The sequence below is a fragment of the Myxocyprinus asiaticus genome, chromosome 43 (genome assembly GCF_019703515.2).
Source record: "Myxocyprinus asiaticus isolate MX2 ecotype Aquarium Trade chromosome 43, UBuf_Myxa_2, whole genome shotgun sequence".
Classification (NCBI taxonomy): Eukaryota; Metazoa; Chordata; class Actinopteri; order Cypriniformes; family Catostomidae; genus Myxocyprinus; species Myxocyprinus asiaticus.
In genome coordinates, this window is record NC_059386.1 from 11,844,161 (window position 1) to 11,866,787 (window position 22,627).

Below are 22,627 nucleotides of genomic sequence, written 5' to 3' on the forward strand. Positions count from 1 at the left end.
GAGTATGTTTTAAAACACAGCAGCTTCAAAATTCATGTTTGAGGTATGACTGTGTAATTTATTTTGTAGAACAAAGTGTCCAAGTATCTTTAAGTATCGTTTGCCGCAGACCTTTTTTACTCATAAATTGAAAATCCCCATTAAAAAAAAAAATCCATAGGAAATTGAAGAGGGGAAACCATATAGTGAATTAGCCTTCTGGGTTCACCTACAAATTGACGTCATAGCTGAACAGCTCAATTGCATGAAAAAGAGCAATCAGTATAATTCTCCTTTTGTGTTTCATGAAACAAATAATGTTTGTTTGGAATGACATGAGGTTGAATAAAGATAACAGAATTTTCTTTCTTTGAGTCAGCTATTCTTTTAATCTCTTCAGTACTCTTGCCAATGCCTACCATCCATATTCTTATTACAGATTCAAGGTTATTTGGCAAAGATTAAGTCTTTGTCTACCAGGCCTACATAGTGCATTCAAGGCATTGTGTATGCCTTCCAAGTTTGCCAAAAACAGAGGCGCACAGTTGTTTTCACTGTATTTGGGTCATCAGACCGCTTAAGCAGCTTGAAGGAGTTCTCATTCTCTCCTTCGTAATTCTGCTCTCTATAGGTCCACACTAATACATTTTCCCCTGATTGTTTTTTTCTGCAAGTACAAAACTGCAATCTTTTGCATGCAATAGGCTTAAAATGCTCTGGCTTAGTTACAGTTTAGAAGGAAATACTGAAGCTGACAGTCCACTGTGCATGTAATGAGGATGTTTGTATTTACAATTGGTAGATTTATCTTCAGATTTTCCTGCTTTTGGTTATTGAACATACACTGTGGGCTTTTTTAATTAGATGAAGTAACTTGTTCATATTGTAATTATAAAAAAGAAAAAGAGATATTGTTCTATAAAGCATTCAATGAGTATATGTCATGTAGCAAACCCATATGAAAATATTTTTGGTAAAAATTCTGGTGCGTCTTTTCAATACAATGTAGTCCATGCGGCAGGTGCATCATATTCCAAGTCTTCCAAAGGTCTATGATAGATTTTGCTGAGAAACGACCCGAAATTTAAGTCATTCAAGTCATTAGGCATTTTTCCACTGCAGGAACTTTTCCTTATTCCTGGAACTATTTAGGGTTCACGTTGTTTTTCCACCACAAAAACTAGTTCCATTTGGAACTAAAACCTGAACCAAACAAGGAAACTTTTAAGAACCTTCTCCAGATGTAGTACTTTCCTTGCAAAGTGGAACTATTTAGGTAGAGTCAGAAGAGCAAACGTTTCTCATTGGTCAAGAAAAATTTGTCATTTCTGAAAAAGACCAACTAGTATGCTTCACTAAAATATTTGTTGAGTTTTGCTTTTTTAGGTTTTTAAATAGAAATGGATAGAGTGGACAGACAGTGCTGTTCTGGCTCTGCTGAGTACTTACAGTGGCAAGAAAAAGAATGTGAGCTCTTTGGAATTACCTGCATTTACAGTATGCATACATTTGTAAAATCTGGTTTGATCGTCATCTAAGTTACAATAATGAACAAACACAATCTGTTTTAATAACACACAAATTATTGTATTGTTCTTGTACATATTGAAGACATCATTCAAACATTCATAGTGCTGTGGTTGTGATTGGAGGTGCAGGTTAGAGCTACTTTGACTTATAAGCACTCAAACATTTTGAGTTTTCTATTCACAAGAAGCATCTGCTGACGTGGACCATGCCTCACAAAAAAGAGATCTCAGAAGACCTACGATCAAGAATTGTTGCTTTGCATATAGCTGGAAAGGGTTACAAAGATATCTAGAAGAGCTCAGATATTCTTCTGTCCACAGTTAGACAAGTTGTCTATAAATGGAGATGATTTAGTACTGTGGCTACTCTCCCTAGAAGTGGCCATCCAGCCGAGATGACTCAAATGCTCAATTAGTTAAAAAAGAACCCTAGAGTGACAGCTAAAGACTTGAAGGAATCATTGGAACTGGTTAACATCTCTGCTCATGAGTTTACTATACGGAAAACATTGAACAGGCACGGTGTCCATGGCAGGGAACCACGAAGGAAGCCGCTGATTTCCAACAAAACATTGCTGAATGCATAAAGTTTGCCAAAGACCACCTTGACACTCCACAACGCTACTGGGAAAATGTTTTGTGGACTGATGAATCTATGGTTGAATTGTTTAGGAAGAACATGCAGTACTACGTATGGTGTAAAAATGGCACTGCATACCAACATGAAAACATCATCCAAACGGTGAAGTACAGTGGAGGGAGCATCATGATTTGTTGCTGCTTTGCTGCTTAGGAGCCTGGACCACTTACCATCATCGAGGGAAAAATGAATTAGTTGTTGTTATCTTAAGCATATTGTGTTTGTGTATACATGTGACTTTGACAAAGATGAGATCACATTTTATGACCAATTAATGCAGAAAACTAGTTAATTCGAAAGGGTTCACATACTTTTTCTTGCCACTGTATGGAGAAGAAGAAATTCAGCGTGAGTTTGAGATGTCGACCAACCTATTTCAGTGATATCTGTCAGGTAGTAGGGACAATGTCCCTACACGGTATGCATGGTATTCCCAAAAAATCAGCAGCTTTGAGTGATTTCAAAACTTTGCTGGCTGGGTGAAGCCTTCAAAATTACCATTGTTGGATTCAAGAATTTGCAGATAATCCCCAACCTTTATGTAAAAGCTGTCTGCATAATAAAGGTCAGCTGAGTTTTGTGCTTCCACAGCTGTCAGACCATTACTCATGTTCAGATAGCAGCAGGTTATTGAAAGCTCACAGTTTCTACCTGAGCCTCCCCTGCACATTTCCTGTCACTGATTCACAGATTGACTGTGAGTTACACTTAACAGTGTGCCAGCATGTTTAATGTTTGTCTTATAGCCGCCTCAGGCTCCCACATGCGATTGTTTCCACAGAAAATGGTTTTGGTCACACATTTACTGCCTGTTCCCCTCTGCTTGCCAGTGACTGATGGCCATGTTGTGGAGAGAGTGAAGGCAAAGCGTGACGTATTAGCTTGTTTTGTTTTTTTCATCCTCCTTAGCTTCTAAAAATAGCTGTCCTCTTGATTGCGTGGGACCTTGTTTCCATGGTAAACATGTTCATTCACAGAAGCCTGGTGTTTGAATGGGATGTTGGCAAGTGCAGTTATTATTACGCCTCTCTTGCATGCTTTTTTTTTCACAGGCATTTATTCATAGATTGTGATGTTCCTCAGCACCAATGGCATCTTGTGTTATTTCAATTCTATATCTGTTTCTCTTTTTCATTATTCTTTCCTTATAATTTTACTTTTTGCTCTAATTTTAGTGGAAAGTGGAGTGTAGACAGGAAAGGCAAGTAAATTTAGTTTGGTCACGTGATCTCTCTCTTTCTCTCTGAAAGCCTCCATGTGGTCATTTTGCATCCTTTTAAAGCATGGCTGGGAAATATGCTTGTAATTGAAAAGACCTCCATTAAAGGGCACTATTAAGGCTCAGCTGTCACGTCAGAGCCCTCCAGAACTATGCTGTGTGTGTGCTTGTGCTATTTATAAATGTACTTTAGTCCTCCCTGCAACACTGCACTAAATTTTACCCTCTCTGGTGGCTGAAGAAAATGATAACGCACTATAATTTTACTTATTTAAGGGAATGTTCTGGGTTCAATACATATTAGGCTTGTAAACATCTGTTGCATGATATCTGTTACCAGGGCCGGTATAAGGATGCAATCTTTAGGGTGGGCAAGTGCTTGTCTCTTCGTTGGATTGGTGTAGGGGGCCCCATTGATTGCTTTACCATCCAATGGAAACTCGAGGGGCACAAGCAAAATCAATAGGGGCCAATGCCCCCACTTAGACCATATCTGTTTCCACAGAAAACAAGTCCTACCTCAGTTTCTGAAAACAAACTCTTTTTAATACAATGGCAGTTGATAGTGCTTCACTTAAGAAAGGCTTAAAAAGGACCCAAAAGTATCATAAAAGTAGTCCATGTGACTCATGCATCATATTCCAAGTCTTCTGAAGGCATACGGTTTTGATGAGAAACAAATAGGTCTACACGGGCCTTAAAGCTGAAGTATGTAATTTCTGCACCACTAGTGCCACTGAAAAGAATTGCAAAAATAAACAATTTTGTCAAAACAGCTTTCTGAATACACCCCTCGTCTGCTGTTGTTCAAACTGTCAGATAGTCCCGCCCCCAACACACGCAACTGATTGAGTAACCTTGTTGGGGCAGGTGTAAGAGGGTCGCTCCACCCTGGTCCATTAGATTTTAAGCCTGAACCCGAAATCACTCACTCTCTTTATAATTTCTACTCCAAGCAAGTAAATTTGTTGCAATAGGCTGTATTTTATGTACTGTAAGCATCGTAGGCAACATTCGTAACAGTACAGTAACAGCAAACATACACAATTTTAACAAGGCAGGACTGCCCCTCAGCACACCAGAGCAGAAGGGGGAAAAAAATTGGCTTACCATTTATCAAGTGCAGAAACTTTGCTTGGTGAATCTATCTTTCCTTTTATCTCATTCAATAGATGACTCTGGTGATGAGGGACCACTAGCCCAGCCGGATCGTGCTCTGATCCAGGGAGCGCTCAAGACTCTGGTCAGCAAACTCGATGACCTCAGCACCTGCAACGAGCTGATCGGGAAGCACGGTGCAGCGCTCCAGCGCTCCCTCAGTGAACTAGAGGACCTGCGTGCCCCCACTGATGGCGCTGATAAACTGAAGACCGTCAACGAACGAGCCACTCTTTTCCGTATCACCTCCAATGCTATGATCAATGTGAGTGTTTGAGTCAACACATGTTAGAGAAGGCATGGTGGTTAAAGATCTGGGCTGGCAACTGAAAGGTTTAAGGTTCGAACTCTGCACTGGGGGATTCATAAGCTATCACCATTATGCCCTTTGAGCAACACACATTTGAGCTGCTCCATGTTTGTCCTTTAAATAAGTGTACTGTAATTTGCTTTGGGGAATGCATCTGCTAAATTACTAATGACTTATTTGGAGATAACATGACACATGAAACAATAACATCCAAGCTGGAACAAGCAAAATTATAATTATTCAATCTGGTCTCACAAAAACACGTTACTGTACCTACATTTTTACGTGGGTCATTGTACCTACCGCGGCAGTTTCCTGGTAAATTGAACACAACATGCGCAATAACAAAAATCACTTTTATTTACTTTCACACAAATCATGAGTAAAACAGCAGATAATCAGTTCATAAACACTTGCTTTCAGTCCTGGTCCTCACGCAATGCTATCGTATGATATCTAAACACTTTTACTATAGACCATTTCAAGGATGTAAACAATAACAAAGGAATTAGAACGCTACAGTGCATGTCTGGCCCTAAATCACTTCAGGTGGCGGCATTTTTAGAACCCAGAACTGTCAAAATAAAATGACTAGCATGTCATTTTAGAGTTGCTAAAACAGAACGAATGAGATATCTGGAAAAAATTCTAATAAACAATGTGGTGTCACCGGATCCTTTAAATAAGACTCTGAGTTAACAAATTTTCTCAAAGAACAAAAGTTTACCTGAAGTGAGTTATCCAGACGTGTTGTTAATACTGAGCGCGTCTACGCGAGAGAGGCGATGAAATTGTATCGTAGTTTAGATGCTAACAATTATTTCCTCAGTGGGGAGATTGGGAATATTGGATTGCTTCTTTTATAATCAATGAAGCCCTTCAATAAAGCTGTCTACATGACCAAAGTAAGTATTTCGACAACTAGCAGAAAATGTTCAAGGAACAAAAAGATGTCACTTCCTTTAACCATCTTGAAGTGGTCTATAGCACATGACATATAAGGCGATACATTTTACGCTTGTATTACATACTAAAAAATTGGCTTCATGTGGTAACATCTAATTAAATGGGTTTTTTTTCAAGACAAACATATTATTTAACATCACTCAGTCAACCTGAATACAATAGGTTACACCAACAGAACAAATTGTAAGGATTAGTTCAGCTAGAAATAGCTCCTTAAGGTAATAATTGCCGGTTACTGCTTCTTACAGTGTACAACAGACCTTAAAGATGAAGTGGGTCATTTCTCTGCTACTAATGGCACCAATCAGAATGCTAAAATAAAGATTTCTAAGAAAGTTTCCAAACATTTTGCCCAAACACTCCTACCGTCCCGCCTCGACTGCCATTTTTCAGACAAAAAAGTAATTTCCTTTCTAAATAGCTCTTTACAGGTAATCCTGCCACAAACTCACATCACTGGTTGTGCCAGACAGCTCGATCAAACAGTGCAAGTGTTTGAAACCACCACAGAGCCACAGTGTTTACACTCTTCGAGGAAGTCATCTTAATGAATGGCTCATAATGGCTCATTTATAGTTGTCTCTGCACGTTAAACTATGACAGGAGACTGCTTTTTAACATAAAAAAATACACACTGAATTACATTTACAATTTGTGAATGATAAATGTGACTGGCTAGGCTGATTTTTGTACCAGGCCTGCCAGGACTTTGTGGATCTAGCAGAGGCACACAGCAGGCGGTGGCAGCGTGCACTGCAGTATGAGCGGGAACAGCGCCACCACCTGGAGCAGACTATCGAGCAGCTAGCCAAACAGCACAACAGTCTGGAGAGAGCCTGGAGAGAATCACCCAGCACACACAACAGTGAGGCACACACATACACATTAGACAATATACAAATAATAGTAATAATAATACCCAACACAAAAATGGGTCACTCTTGACATTACAGTGTAATTACATATTTACTGACTTACATTATTGTAAGTCACTTTGGATAAATGCGTATGCCTAATGGCTACTTGGAGTATATAATATTTGGGAGTAACATATGCTCAATGTAAAGTGTACCACCAACTGACTCAAACTCATTCAGAGGTGTAATTATGATGATCCATTAATAAATCAGATTTTCTTCATGTTGATCTTCAGAAGGGGTTGAGAGAACACCAGAGGGAGAGTCCAGTGAGGAGAATGAAGACATAGAGTTCTTTGATGCAATGGAAGATTCTCCAGCCTTCATCACAGTGCCAGCAGATGATCACTCCCAGCACAGGTTCACATACAGATCATACTCTATAATAGTTCTTGGCTCATTAGTCTCAGGTTCAGACAGATGCATATTGCATACAAAAATCACAAGCACCTGACAAATTTGCCAACCCCAATCTGATTGGATTGGGAATCGCAGTAAATGCAGAGTCCAGCTGGGTTTTTACTAGATTGCTTAGAAACAGTCTACACATCTTCTGGAATTTTTTTCACTGTTTTCTATAATGCAGTTCACAGACTGAGACTACTGCACTATTATTTGAATGTTTTAACAGCGGCAATTTATTATTGTCATATCATCACTTTCAGATTTACTTGCACCTAAATGGAGCATATATCAAAAGGAAACTGTGCATGGTTGCTTTACCTGTCTAAGTGGGTTCTTGAACAGAATAAGCTGCGGAATGGACCAGACTTAATGCTGATACTCAAAAGTCTGGCTCTGTGAGACTAATGGCTTTTCATCTTATTAGGATTTACCTTATGTCTACCGCATGCATGAATAATTAATGGTCTTCCTCCTGTTGATGTTTGTGAGTACAGTATGTTTACAGTAAGAGGCAGGTGATATTTCACTGTGCACATGTTTCTGGGTGTGTTGTCTCTCAGACTCTTGAGCAGTAATCAGAGCGTGACAAGTGGAAGTTTATCCAGTAATTGGAGCCAAGAGAACAATGTGAGTTTGGTAATACACAAACACACAAGCACACACTGCAGCCAGCCCAAATTCTTACCAAATCAGATTCAAATATTAGTTACTTTTCAGTTACCTGTCCTTCTAATTTGTCTCACAATCTTGGTTAGCACAACATGATTAGGATATCTACTAGGATCTAGATTCTTTGTGGTACTTTCTGGAATATCAGTTTTAACAGTATTAGCCAACCATGGTCCAAAACTACTCCTAAAATCAGAGGACTATAATTGGTTGATAAGAATGTTGTTCAAGCCTTAACAATAACCAAACACTAAAATATGATCGGTTGATATGAAAGTTGTCCACCCTCAACCCTAAACCAAATTCTAAAATCTGATTGGTTGATAGGAAAGTCGTTCCAAATCCTAAACCAAATTCTAAAATCTGATTGGTTGATAGGAAAGTCGTTCCAAACCCTAAACCAAACTCTAAAATCTGATCGGTTGATAGGAATGTTGTTCCAACCTCAACCCTAAACCAAACTCTAATTAATCTGATTGGTTGATAGGAAAGTCGTTCCAACCCCAAACCCTAAACCAAACTCTAAAATCTGATTGGTTGATAGGAAAGTCGTTCCAAATCTTAAACCAAACTCTAAAATCTGATTGGTTGATAGGAAAGTTGTTCCAACCCTAAACCCTAAACCAAACTCTAAAATCTGATTAGTTGATAGGAAAGTCGTTCCAAATCCTAAACCAAACTCTAAAATCTGATTGGTTGATGGGAATGTTGTTCCAACCTCAACCCTAAACCAAACTCTAAAATCTGATTGGTTGATGGGAATGTTGTTCCAACCCTAAACCCTTAACCAAACTCTAAAATCTGATTGGTTGATGGGAATGTTGTTCCAACCTCAACCCTAAACCAACTCTAAAATCTGATTAGTTGATAGGAAAGGCGGTCCAAACCCTAAACCAAACTCTAAAATCTGATTGGTTGATAGGAATGTTATTCCAACCTCAACCCTAAACCAAACCCTACAATCTGATTGGTTGAAACAGTATAAAAGTTGTTCCAACCTAAAACCCTAAACCATACTCTAAAATCTGATTGGTTGATAAGAAAGTCATTCCAAACCCTAAACCAAATTCTAAAATCTGATTGGTTGTTATGAAAGTTGTCCAACCCTAAACCCTAAATCAAACTCTAAAATCTGATTGGTTGATAGGAATGTTGTTCCAACCTCAACCCTAAACCAAACCCTAAAATCTGATTGGTTGAAACAGTATAAAAGTTGTTCCAACCTAAAACCCTAAACCAAACTCTAAAATCTGATTGGTTGAAACAGTATAAAAGTTGTTCCAACCTAAAACCCTAAACCAAACTCTAAAATCTGTTTGGTTGACAGGGAAGTTGTTCCAACCCCAAACCCTAAACCAAACTCTAAAATCTGGTTGGTTGACAAGGAAGTTGTTCCAATCCCTAAACCAAACTCTAAAATCTGATTGGTTGACAGTATCATACTTAGGATTTTTACAAAGTCCCACTGCTTTATTCTTTAAGTGTTTCAGTTTGTGTATTGTTCAATATAGTGTTTTCTCTGTGATTACAGGACAGTTCTGGTACATACCTGCGCAGGGGCAGACGCTGTAGAATCCCAGACAAGCCCAACTACTCCCTCAACCTGTGGAGCATCATGAAGAACTGCATCGGCAAAGAGCTTTCAAAGATTCCTATGCCTGTATGAATGTAGCCATATCTCATGTGTTAAATGCTCATTGGCTGCTGAAACAATGTAAAATTATTACATAAAATTTTCAGTATTCATATATTGTCATGGATATTGTATGTTTGTCTTCTTCACCCCCAGGTGAACTTCAATGAGCCATTGTCGATGCTGCAGCGTCTGACAGAGGATCTGGAATACAGTGAGCTCTTGGACCGGGCGGCACATTGCGACTCATCTCTGGAGCAAATGTGTCTGGTGGCTGCATTCTCCATCTCGTCCTACTCCACCACCATCAACCGCACAGGAAAACCCTTCAATCCCCTGCTAGGAGAGACGTACGAGCTGGACCGCCTGAATGAGTACGGCTACCGCTCCATTTGCGAGCAGGTCTGAAACCACACATTCAAAAAATACTTTTTCCCAAGTCAGTGAATGATGGTATACCCTCAGGAGTGTGCATATTGTTTAGTTTTCAGCTAATTTTTAATTGAATTGTAGATGCATGAAATGGGTTTAGCTTTATTTGATTTAAAATCAAATTGAATTCACAGCTCGACTTGCTCGATGAGAAAGCCTTCATTGCACACAAATTGCAAAACACACAAACTGATTGCACATAAATTGCACACAAATTGTCAGAGCTTTCTCATTCTTTCTTTCTCTTCATCTTTCTCTCTCTCGTTTGCTCTCTCTCTCTCAGATAAGCCATCACCCTCCGGCGGCTGCCCACCATGTGATATCACAGCGAGGCTGGACCCTGTGGCAGGAGATCACCATCGACAGCAAATTCCGTGGCAAATACATCTCAGTCATGCCGCTAGGTGATCCATCATGAGCTTTGAGTCACCTTTATGCCATTCATTTCAATTAAAGGAGTAGTTTACTGAAAAATTCTGTCATAATTTACTCACCCTCTTGACGTTCCAAACCCATTTGATTTGAATTCATCCAAGACGTTTGTATGCAGATTGAAAGTATATGTATGGCTGTGCTGCTGCCATCAGGTAAAAGTTACTTCAAAGGAAACTCCATCTGTGAATAGGTTTCTATTTTTAAAGAGCTGATCATTCAGGCTGAAACTAATGTTTATTGGAGAACTCCCTGCAGCTTTGTGCTATTTTTATAGTGTTTCAGCCTCGTTCTCTTTCACTTATCCTGCCATTATTCACTCATAATGGTTCCCTCTGCTCTCTTCAGGCAACATTCACCTTAAGTTCCACTCCAGTGGGAATCATTATTCGTGGAGCAAGGTGACTTCCACTGTGCACAATATAATAGTGGGCAAACTGTGGATTGACCAAGTAAGTGCTCTATTTCATACTCTATTTTTATGTGTTTAAAAGGGAAATGTGTTTTTGATTATTATTCCAGCTTAATATGCAGAGACAAATATACAGTATATACTATATTAGGGGTGTTAAAAAATGTTGTATTGTATTATACCGTACGATATGACGGTCACGATTCACTACCATATGTATCGTACAATACATAAACAAACACATTATAGTGTAATTAAAAAACCAAGCAGTGCAACATTGAGAGCTGTGGAACAGTCTCCTCCCACGAGAGGCAGTGCTGAGGTCAGGTTCCTCTCAAATTGTTTTTTTTTTTTTAACCACTAAAGAACATTGAAAGGATTTTTTTCCTTGCTACAGTTTATAGCTTGATCACCGGGAGCTTTACTACATTAAGGCATTATTTTCTATAAAGCTGCTTTGAAACAATTGTGAAAAGTGCTATACAAATATAAATTACTTGAGTGTAGACAAACAAATTTTTCTCAAGAAAAACATAAAAAGTATAAATTCATATTATTTTTTCTCCTTACAATCAATCAAAATAAATGTAGTGCTGTTGTTTAAGTTCCATTATTATAGAGCTCTACTTTTTGTTGCCAATGTCAGACACTGTTGTGTCATTTATGATTTGAAAGACATTATTGTTGAATTCTTGAATAAGTTTGAGCGAAACATTTGTGGGCATTTTTTTTAATCGTATGGTATCATATTGTATCATTAGGCTTTGTATCATATTGTATCGTGAAATGTGTTTATCTTTACATGACTAATTTATATACTGTGTGTGTGTGTGTGTGTGTGTGTATATATATATATATATATATATATATATGTCATTCATACGTTGATTTCACCTAAAAGTTTAACACTGTGGCTCTGTAATGCTATCAAAAAAAACATGCTATCAAACACGGTTTGAGTTGTTCCTCCTCCCTCACAGTGTGGAATGACTCATCTTCAGCACTCCATTTGTTGGAGAATAGTCACCATTGAGACTGTTTTACTCCATCTGTCTCCTCCATCCCTCATTCTCATTCCCTCTTCATTTCCACAAAAAGAAATATTGCCTGCAAGAAATTAAATTATATTGCATAATTTTGGTATACAGTTAAAACATTTTTTGTAAAAATAACTGAACATTGAGGAATAACTGTAAGACACCAGGGCCCGTATTCACAAAGATTTTTATCTTATTACTAGGAGTTCTCCAAAGTTCCTAGCTAGACGTTTTTGCTTAAAACCTATTCACAAAACTGCTAAGAGCAAGTTTTACTAAGGAAAACTTAAGATAAGAGTAAGGCAGAGTTGACCTCATTGCTATGGATGTTTAATTTTTAAAAAGGCAACGTGTGTGTGTGTGTGTGTGTGTGTGTGTGTGTGTGAGTGTGTTTGTGAGTCTGTGTGTGTGCTTGTGTGTGTGTGTGTTGCTTAAAGAGAGCAAACATACTGTACATGCATAGATACAAGGTCCTAATTCATGTCTATTTTTTTCATACTATTTTATTATTTATATATACTGTATATCATTTTTATATAATAATTTTTTCTCATTATTTGTCAAATTGTTTAATTTTATGTTGTATGCTATATTGTCTCACAAGTTAGAGATAAAGAGTTTCAATTTTAAGGTCTTCAATGTCATGGGATGATGTTGTGAAGAAGTACTTGTCCATTGACTTGGTATAGCATGGGATAGTAACACTTGAAGTTTTTGTGCTGGTCAGACAAATTCAGACTGAGCAGAGCAAAAGACACAATTAAGATTATTCAGTAAACTCTGCTCATTTTTACCATCACTTCGTCTCCTGCCTTCTGCTATATTCCCCCTGCTGACTTTGCTGACTCTTGGGCTGGTAGGAGAGTAAGTTAACATAACAAGCTGTTGATGTTGACTGGTTTTGGATATCAGACAGAACTCTGATATATGGATATCTTCTGACGGAGAGTGTACACTGGATCTAACATGCATTTTCACTGCCTCATGTTTTCATATTTAAAGTATATCATTGAATACTGTACATGGCATCACATTTTTGTCTATAGGCTATATACATAGGCAGTGGGTGAATGAATTGCAGGATAAGGGTACATAAACAAAATTAAGTAAAGAAATAAACAGATAACATTTAAAATACAAATACAATTTTTCCATCTGAATCCATACATTAATTTCAAGATTTTCAAATTGCAGGTTCTGCCTACTGTACAATGTTCACACTCCATACAAAACACTCCAAATGAATAAATTGTTGATTATTGTTATTTGCACATACACCAGTATTCATATCGATAATTATACATCTCAAATTGATGCCTATCAATCCATCATTCTTTATATAGTCAGTCTCTTTATCCCTCTTTCCAGGAAATCTAGAGAATCTACAGAAGATGCCATGTGCAGCTTTAAGAGAGCCTTTAGAGCCTTCTTTCACAGTTTCTTGGCCAGACAACCTTTCCTTCTCCTGGATCTCTTTCTTCTGAAATTTTGTCTGTAAAACATATTCAGATATACCCCCATTTTCTGATGAATATTTCTGTTTTCTTCCCAATAATAAACATGTTTCTATCATTGTTTACATTTACAGTACTGTGCAAAAGTCTCAGGCACATTACATGGTTCACAAAATTATTTGTCTTAAGATGGTTATTTTCTATCTTTTGCTTTAGTGTGTCAGTAGGAAATATCAATTTTAAATTTTAACATCTTTTGCACATAGAATTGAATTGAAGAAGAACAAGAAGCCATACTATAAGTCTGGGATTATATGAAGAGAATGAAGCAATTAAGGCAACCTAAATCCATAGAAGAACTGTGTCAAATTCTTCATGATGCTTGGAACAGCCTACTTGCCAGCATCGTTGAAAAACTTTGTGCAAGTGTACCTAGGAGAATTGGTATGGTTTTAAAGGCAAAGGATGGTCACACCAAATATTGATTTAGCTTTTTTATGTTTACTGCACTTTGTATGCGCAAGTTAATTTGTAAGTTAATTGATAAATAAAGAGTTTGACACTCACAAATACACACACACACACAGTCCTAAAATTAGGAGTGACATGCCCCTAATTTTTAAGATTTGCTCCTAAATTTCCACGTTAGGAGCTACTTTTAGCCTTAAGATTTTATGTGAATACGGACCCAGGCATTTAGAAAATGTGAGCAATAATCAAATCCAGTGAAATCACAATGGATAACACCATGTCCCACCTTGAATTATTTCATACATGATGTCATGCATTTCTAATAAAAAAAAAAACTGCAGCTCTGTCATTTCTATTAATGTATCATTCTTGTCTTGATGCAGTCTGGAGACATTATAATAGCCAACCACAGGACCAAGGACAGTTGCCACCTCAAATTCTCTCCTTACAGCTATTTTTCTAGGGATGTTCCCCGCAAGGTCAGTCTGATAGGTATCAAGACAGAAACGTTACTGCATGTGAAATGTAAAGCGTTGTGATACTGATATCTGTTGGGAATTAAGTGTAACTACATGTGTTTTTGCTGTCCTCAGGTAACAGGCATTGTGACGGACGGTAAAGGTGCCGCCCACTACATTCTTTCAGGAACATGGGATGATAAAATGGAAAGTGCGAAGATCATAGAGAGCAGCCATGGATGTGGAGGATCTGAGGGCAAACAGAAAACTGTCTATCAAACTCTACCACCTAAACTACTGTGGAAGAAATACCCTCTGCCGTAAGAGACGCCATCTCTCTGTCAGTCTGTCCATCTGTCTTTCTATCCATCTGTCTATTTATCTATTTGTCTGTCTGTCTATCTATCCATCTGTCTATTTATCTGTCTGTCTGACTGTCTGTCTGCCTGTCTATCTAGCTAGCTATCTTTTTTGTCTATCTATCTATCTATCATCTGCCTGTCTGTCTGGCTGTCTGGCTATCTTTTTTTGTCTATGTATCTGTCTGTCTGTCTATCTATCTACAGTATCTGTCCGTCTATCTATCTGTTTATCTTTTTACGGTATCTATCTACGTATCTGTCTGTCTGTCTATCTACCTATCTGTATGTGTGTCTGTCTGTCTGTATTTTTACAGTATCTATCTATCTACAGTGTCTGTCTGTCTGTCTACAGTATCTATCTATCTATCTATCTATCTATCAATCTATAGTATTTGTCTGTCTGTCTGTCTACAGTATCTATCTATCTATCTATCTATAGTATCTGTCTGTCTGTCTACAGTATCTATCTATCTATCTATAGTATCTGTCTGTCTGTCTGTCTGTCTGTCTACAGTATCTATCTATCTATCTATAGTATCTGTCTGTCTGTCTGTCTGTCTACAGTATCTATCTATCTATCTATAGTATCTGTCTGTCTACAGTATCTATCTATCTATCTATAGTATTTGTCTGTCTGTCTGTCTACAGTATCTATCTATCTATCTATCTATCTATCTATCTATAGTATCTGTCTATCTGTCTACAGTATCTATCTATCTATCTATAGTATCTATCTGTCTGTCTGTCTGTCTGTCTACAGTATCTATCTATCTATCTATCTATAGTATCTGTCTGTCTGTCTGTCTGTCTGTCTACAGTATCTATCTATCTATCTATAGTATCTGTCTGTCTGTCTGTCTGTCTACAGTATCTATCTATCTATCTATCTATCTATCGGTCTGTCTATTTATCTATCTGGTTGTCTGTCTGTCTGTCTTTTTACAGTATCTATCTATCTGTCTGTCTATCTGTCTGTCTGTCTAGCTATCTTTGTTTTTGTCTATCTATCTTTCTGTTTATCTATCTACAGTATCGGTCTGTCTGTCTGTCTATCTAGCTATCTTAGTTTTTATCTATCTATCTATCTGTCTGTCTGTCTGTCTGTCTAGTTATCTTTGTTTTTGTCTATGTATCTGTCTGTCTGTCTATATGTGTGTCTGACTATCTGTCTATCTGTCTATCTGTCTATCTATCTATCTATCTATCGGCCTGTCTATTTATCTATCTGGTTGTCTGTTTGTCTGTCTTTTTATAGTATCTATCTATCTATCTGTCTGTCTGTCTGTCTGTCTGTCTATCTTTGTTTTTGTCTTTCTGTCTATCTATCTATTTGTGTGTCTTTCTGTATATCTAGCTATCTTTGTTTATGTCTATGTATCTATCTGTCTGTCTGTCTGTCTATCTATCTGTGTGTCTGACTATCTATCTATCTACAGTGTCTGTCTGTTTGTCTACAGTATCTGTCTGTCTGTATATCTATCTATCTATCTATCTACAGTATCTGTCTGTCTGTCTGTCTATCTACAGTATCTGTCTGTCTGTCTGTCTGTCTACAGTATCTGTCTGTCTGTCTGTCTGTCTGTCTACAGTATCTATCTGTCAGTCTGTTAATCTATCTGTCTGTCTGTCTATCTATTAATCTATCTATCTATCTGTCTGTCTATCTATCGGTCTGTCTATTTATCTATCTGGTTGTCTGTCTGTCTGTCTGTCTAGCTATCTTTGTTTTTGTCTATCTATCTTTCTGTTTATCTATCTACAGTATCGGTCTGTCTGTCTGTCTATCTAGCTATCTTAGTTTTTATCTATCTATCTATCTATCTATCTATCTATCTATCTATCTATCTATCTATCTATCTATCTGTCTGTCTGTCTGTCTGTCTGTCTGTCTGTCTGTCTGTCTGTCTAGTTATCTTTGTTTTTGTCTATGTATCTGTCTGTCTGTCTGTCTGTCTATATGTGTGTCTGACTATCTGTCTATCTATCTATCTATCTATCTATCTATCTATCTATCTATCGGCCTGTCTATTTATCTATCTGGTTGTCTGTCTGTCTGTCTTTGTTTTTGTCTTTCTGTCTATCTATCTATCTATCTATCTATCTATCTATCTATCTATCTATTTGTGTGTCTTTCTGTCTATCTAGCTATCTTTGTTTATGTCTATGTATCTATCTGTCTGTCTGTCTGTCTATCTATCTGTGTGTCTGACTATCTATCTATCTACAGTGTCTGTCTGTTTGTCTATAGTATCTGTCTGTCTATCTATCTATCTATCTATCTATCTATCTACGGTATCTGTCTGTCTGTCGATCTATCTACAGTATCTGTCAATCTGTCTATCTATCTATCTATCTATCTACAGTATCTGTCTGTCTGTCTGTCTGTCTATCTATCTACACTATCTCTCTGTCAGTCAGTCAGTCAATTTATCTATCTATCTGTCTTTCTATCTAGCTATCTTTGTTTTTGTCTATGTATCTGTCTGTGTGTCTGACTATCTATCCATCTACAGTATCTGTCTGTCTGTCTACAGTATCTATCTGTCAGTCTGTTAATCTATCTGTCTGTCTGTCTATCTATTAATCTATCTATCTATCTGTCTGTCTATCTATCGGTCTGTCTATTTATCTATCTGGTTGTCTGTCTGTCTGTCTTTTTACAGTATCTATCTATCTGTCTGTCTATCTGTCTGTCTGTCTAGCTATCTTTGTTTTTGTCTATCTATCTTTCTGTTTATCTATCTACAGTATCGGTCTGTCTGTCTGTCTATCTAGCTATCTTAGTTTTTATCTATCTATCTATCTATCTATCTGTCTGTCTGTCTGTCTGTCTGTCTGTCTAGTTATCTTTGTTTTTGTCTATGTATCTGTCTGTCTGTCTGTCTATATGTGTGTCTGACTATCTGTCTATCTATCTATCTATCTATCTATCTATCTATCTATCGGCCTGTCTATTTATCTATCTGGTTGTCTGTTTGTCTGTCTTTTTACAGTATCTATCTATCTATCTATCTATCTATCTATCTATCTATCTATCTATTTGTGTGTCTTTCTGTATATCTAGCTATCTTTGTTTATGTCTATGTATCTATCTGTCTGTCTGTCTGTCTATCTATCTGTGTGTCTGACTATCTATCTATAGTATCTGTCTGTCTGTCTATCTATCTACAGTATCTATCTGTCAATCTGTCTATCTATCTATCTATCTATCTATCGGCCTGTCTATTTATCTATCTGGTTGTCTGTTTGTCTGTCTTTTTACAGTATCTATCTATCTATCTGTCTGTCTATCTTTGTTTTTGTCTTTCTGTCTATCTATCTATCTATCTATCTATCTATCTATCTATCTATCTATCTATTTGTGTGTCTTTCTGTATATCTAGCTATCTTTGTTTATGTCTATGTATCTATCTGTCTGTCTATCTATCTGTGTGTCTGACTATCTATCTATCTACAGTGTCTGTCTGTTTGTCTACAGTATCTGTCTGTCTGTCTATCTATCTACAGTATCTATCTGTCAATCTGTCTATCTATCTATCTATCTATCTATCTATCTATCTACAGTATCTGTCTGTCTGTCTATCTACAGTATCTTTCTGTCTGTCTATCTATCTACAGTATCTATCTGTCAGTCTGTCTATCTATCTATCTATCTACAGTATCTGTCTGTCTGTCTGTCTATCTACAGTATCTATCTGTCTGTCTGTCTATCTATCTACAGTATCTATCTGTCTGTCTATCTATCTACAGTATCTGTCTGTCTATCTATCTATCTATCTATCTATCTATCTATCTATCTATCTATCTATCTACAGTATCTGTCTGTCTGTCTGTCTATCTATCTACACTGTCTCTCTGTCAGTCAGTCAGTCAATTTATCTATCTATCTGTCTTTCTATCTAGCTATCTTTGTTTTTGTCTATGTATCTGTCTGTGTGTCTGACTATCTATCCATCTACAGTATCTGTCTGTCTGTCTATAGTATCTATCTGTCAGTCTGTTAATCTATCTGTCTGTCTGTCTATCTATTAATCTATCTATCTATCTGTCTGTCTGTCGATCTATCGGTCGGTCGGTCTGTCTGTCTGTCTGTCAATCTATCTGTCTGTTGATCTGTCTGTTTATCAAGCTATCTGTCTGTCTATCTGTCTGTCTGTCTGTCTGTCTGTCTGTCTGTCTATCTATCTATATGTGTCTGTCTGTCTATCCAGCTATCTATCTTTGTTTTTGTCTATGTATCTGTGTGTCTGACTATCTATCCATCTATAGTATCTGTCTGTCTGTCTGTCTATCTGTCTACAGTATCTATCTGTCAGTCAGTCTGTCTATGATCACTGGGAGAGGGTGACTGCTTCCCCATTTCCATAGCCAGTTACAAATTCCCCCTCTGGATCCACACATTTTGGTCTTAAATATCCCTTTCCTGGAGGGGCCTGCAATAGGACCACTGTTGTTGGCAGTGTAGCGCAGGGAAAGCAAGAAATCCCTCAAATAAACGATAGTCCAGATAATCCATCTCTATTTATCTATCTGTTTGTCTGCCTGTCTGTCTATCTATCAATCTGTCTGTCTGTCTGTCTGTCTGTCTGTCTGTCTGTCTGTCTGTCTGTCTGTCTGTCTATCTATCTATCTATCCCATTGTTATATATTTTCTTTTTTTCTCTCGCCACTCTTCTTCATGCCCTGATTCCAGTGAGAATGCAGAGAACATGCATTTCTTCTCTTCTCTGGCTTTGACTCTGAATGAGCCTGAGGATGGTGTGGCTCCTACCGACAGCCGTCTGCGACCCGACCAGCGGCTGATGGAGGCGGGCTTATGGGATGAAGCTAATGCTGAGAAACAGCGTCTGGAGGAACGACAGAGACTTGAGAGGAGGAAGAGAGAGGCACAGGCCAACCTCACACTAGAGGAGGGTACGACAGAGGGCATGATAGAGGAGACATATAGAGTTATCTCTCAAACATAGATGCTGGCATTTTTGATAGCTACATAAGTCTCCTCTTTCTCCATATTTTATAGTTCTTATTTATAGGTTTATATTGCAGTTATAATAAAGTCACCTTGATTTTATAGGTAGAGAAGCGGAGAGTTACCAGCCCCTGTGGTTTGAGAAAAGGACTGATTCAGAGACAGGTGAGAGCAGCTATACATACAGAGGAGGATACTGGGAGGCCAAAGACACACAGGACTGGAGTCAGTGCCCTGCCATCTTTTGAAGTCTTCTTCCACCAGAACCAGCTCATCATTACAAGCGGATGATCTAGGACCTGAATAGGGAATGCTGCCTACCAGTGCTTCCAAATTCAAGGAGTTTCAAATATGTGAAATATATTCATTTTGTTAACTCACTGCTAACACACCTATACATCACCATTTGGTGCATGTTTATGGGGGCATTGAGACAACTGAATTGTAGCAGGGAAAATACATATTGCATGACAAAACATTTTTTTGTTTAAAACACAATAAGTGGAGGCACTTTATTCAACTTTATAAACTTCCCACTGAAGGACAGCGATAACATTTAATGATTTAGGGAATGTAACATTTCACCAGGGATAGGACTACTCAAAGATTCTCCCTCAAAGTTGATTTATACCCTGGTTTTGCAAGTTGATTCAGGACAGATTTATGATGTTTATGAATTATCCACTATTGATGGACATAAAACATTGTTATAGATAGTCTAATTTGTTGCAGTGCACGCTACTTTTGAAGTATGAAGACTGAATTCCCTCTAACATCCAATAAGACTGTGTTCCTCCATTAAGCTGTAGTATAGATCAGGTGCTGTGTAGTTTTAATAGTGCAAACGATAGAGATGAGTGGATGTTGCTTCTACAAAACAGTAATTACTATGGCTAATCCATTAGATGGCAAACATTTAAAGCAAGAATTCATTTTTAGCTGTCCATTTAGTTATATAGTACAAGTGTAATGTAAATGTCACTGTGTGGGTAGCAAATAATGGCTTTATGGACGTTCTTAATGGACATTCTTCATATACAGTCATGGCTAAAAGTTTGCAAACGAACTAAAGCGTCAAGCTTTTTCAATATTATTTACATATATAAATAGATGAATCAATACTACTACACAGTTTAATATGACTCATTTGCATGTAACATGACATTAGTACAGATTGATTTTTTTATAATCATGCAAATGAAGCATGCACTGTAACAAATATGCACATATTAGATTTGTCTAGCACAGGAAAGTACACTCAGTATTCAGTGAAATGTACACTGCACTCTGTTAATTCAGAAAAAAGGCTTTTATCAATAAGGTAAAAATGTAGTATGTTTGCAAACTTTTGGCCATGATAAACCTTTGGCTATATTATGAATATATTGCATTTTGTGGTGGCAATACTTCTAGTTTCCACTATTAGCAGCTATAGCACATTTACTATATTTATGTTGCAAGGAACAGTGATTTGGAATACTGACCGAAAACTGTATACAGCGTGGATGAATGCAAACTCATATCTGGGCATTAAAGAGCATTCTGAACATGGGCAGACCAGAGTACAACTAAAATGAGAGTGTCCCATGTCAGGAAGTACTTTAGATGTGTACATTGGGCTGGTGGAAGTCTAAAGGACTAATTTAAGTTGCACTGCTTTAAGGACTGTCTCTGTGGACAGAACATTTATGTTTTTCAATCAAAAGGAAAGTGTATACAAATAAACTGTGATGTGGTTGTAATTCATGAGATAGTGTGCTTCAATATAGTGTCAAGCGGCACTGCAAAGTTGCACAGAGAAAATGATCTTACCAATGTATTCATTTTTAAACAGTGATAGAAGACATTGGCAACCTTAAAAAGATTAAAAAAGCTGACTGTTGTAACTAGATAAATGAATTGCGATTCATGACGATGATGTTGGTGATATTTATTGTGATTGTCATGTTGGATGAACAGTGTATGACATTGCACCTGAATTTAAAGGACTTTTAAAGGGATATTTCACCCAAAAATGAAAATTCTGTTATCATTTACTCACCCTCATGCCATCCCAGATGTGTATTATTTTATTCTGCAGAACACAAAGATTTTTAGAGAATGTTTCTGCTCTGTAGGTGTTCAAAATGCAAGTGAATGGTGACCAAAATTTTTAAGCTCCAAAAAGCACATAAAGGCAGCATAAAAGTAATCCATAAAAATCCAGTGGTTAAATCAATGTCTTTTGAAGTGATCCAGTTGGTGTTGAGTGAGAACAGACCAAAATGTAACTCCTTTTTCACTGTACATCCTGGCAGCAGTCTCTAGGCACGATCATGATTTCAAGCTTGAGTACACTTCCTAGTACTTGACGCATGGGCAGAGCGCTAGATGGCGGTGGGAAGTGTAATTGAGCTTAAAATCATGAGACTGCTGATGTCACGATTTCTGGTGAAAAAGGAGTTATATTTTGGTCTGTTCTCACTCAGAACTGATTGGCTCGCTTCAGAAGACATGGATTAATCCACTGGAGTCGTATGGATTACTTTTATGCTGCCTTTTTATGTCTTTTTGAGCTTCAAAGTTTTGGTCACCATTCACTTGCATTGTATGGACATACAGAGCTGAGATATTCTTCTAAAAATCTTAATTAGTGTTCAGCAGAAGAAAGAAAGTCATACACATCTGGGATGGCATGAGTGTGAGGAAATGATGAGAGAATTTTCATTTTTGGGTGAACTTTAATCTCTCTCAAATTTCTCACTGCATAGTGATGTGAATTTACTAAATACCGTCTTGGTTGTCAAAATAATCTGAATATATCACATTAAAATGAATGGTAAGACAAATATCTAAATGTGTGATATTTCAACAGTTCTCTTTGTTTTAGTTCTTATTACGGCCAGTAGTCGGTGCCAACGCACTATTGATGTACTGAATATGCCAGTCTGGAATAGCTGTGGTGGATCAGTGTCCATTTTGCTCTATGATCACACAATACAACTTAATGAACCACATAGGGGCCATTTAGTCCACTGGGCAACTGAATATATATATATATTTAAATCTAAAACATGTGACAGTTTAAATGTGACAGTTTCTAATTATTTAATGAAATTAGATATAAGTAGGCCTAATTTAGGCCTATTTTTTTGCAACTTCTGAAGTGCAGAACTTATATTTACAAAAAGATTGT

At 37.4% G+C, this 22,627-nt stretch overlaps 1 protein-coding gene across 1 annotated transcript in view; it reads left to right on the plus strand.

Annotated features, from left to right (window-relative positions):
• Window positions 1–22,282, plus strand: part of LOC127433868 (oxysterol-binding protein 2-like) — a 33,014-nt gene extending 10,732 nt beyond the window's left edge. Inside the window, exons 3-14 of the mRNA XM_051686160.1 lie at window positions 4,540–4,790; window positions 6,498–6,666; window positions 6,955–7,078; window positions 7,684–7,750; window positions 9,324–9,452; window positions 9,582–9,827; window positions 10,141–10,261; window positions 10,638–10,741; window positions 14,047–14,142; window positions 14,257–14,441; window positions 19,177–19,397; window positions 19,558–22,282. Coding sequence (XP_051542120.1) covers window positions 4,540–4,790; window positions 6,498–6,666; window positions 6,955–7,078; window positions 7,684–7,750; window positions 9,324–9,452; window positions 9,582–9,827; window positions 10,141–10,261; window positions 10,638–10,741; window positions 14,047–14,142; window positions 14,257–14,441; window positions 19,177–19,397; window positions 19,558–19,700 — 1,856 coding nt within the window. The 3' untranslated portion in view covers window positions 19,701–22,282. The remainder of the gene's footprint in view (window positions 1–4,539; window positions 4,791–6,497; window positions 6,667–6,954; window positions 7,079–7,683; window positions 7,751–9,323; window positions 9,453–9,581; window positions 9,828–10,140; window positions 10,262–10,637; window positions 10,742–14,046; window positions 14,143–14,256; window positions 14,442–19,176; window positions 19,398–19,557) is intronic.
• The last annotated feature ends 345 nt before the right edge of the window (window positions 22,283–22,627 follow it).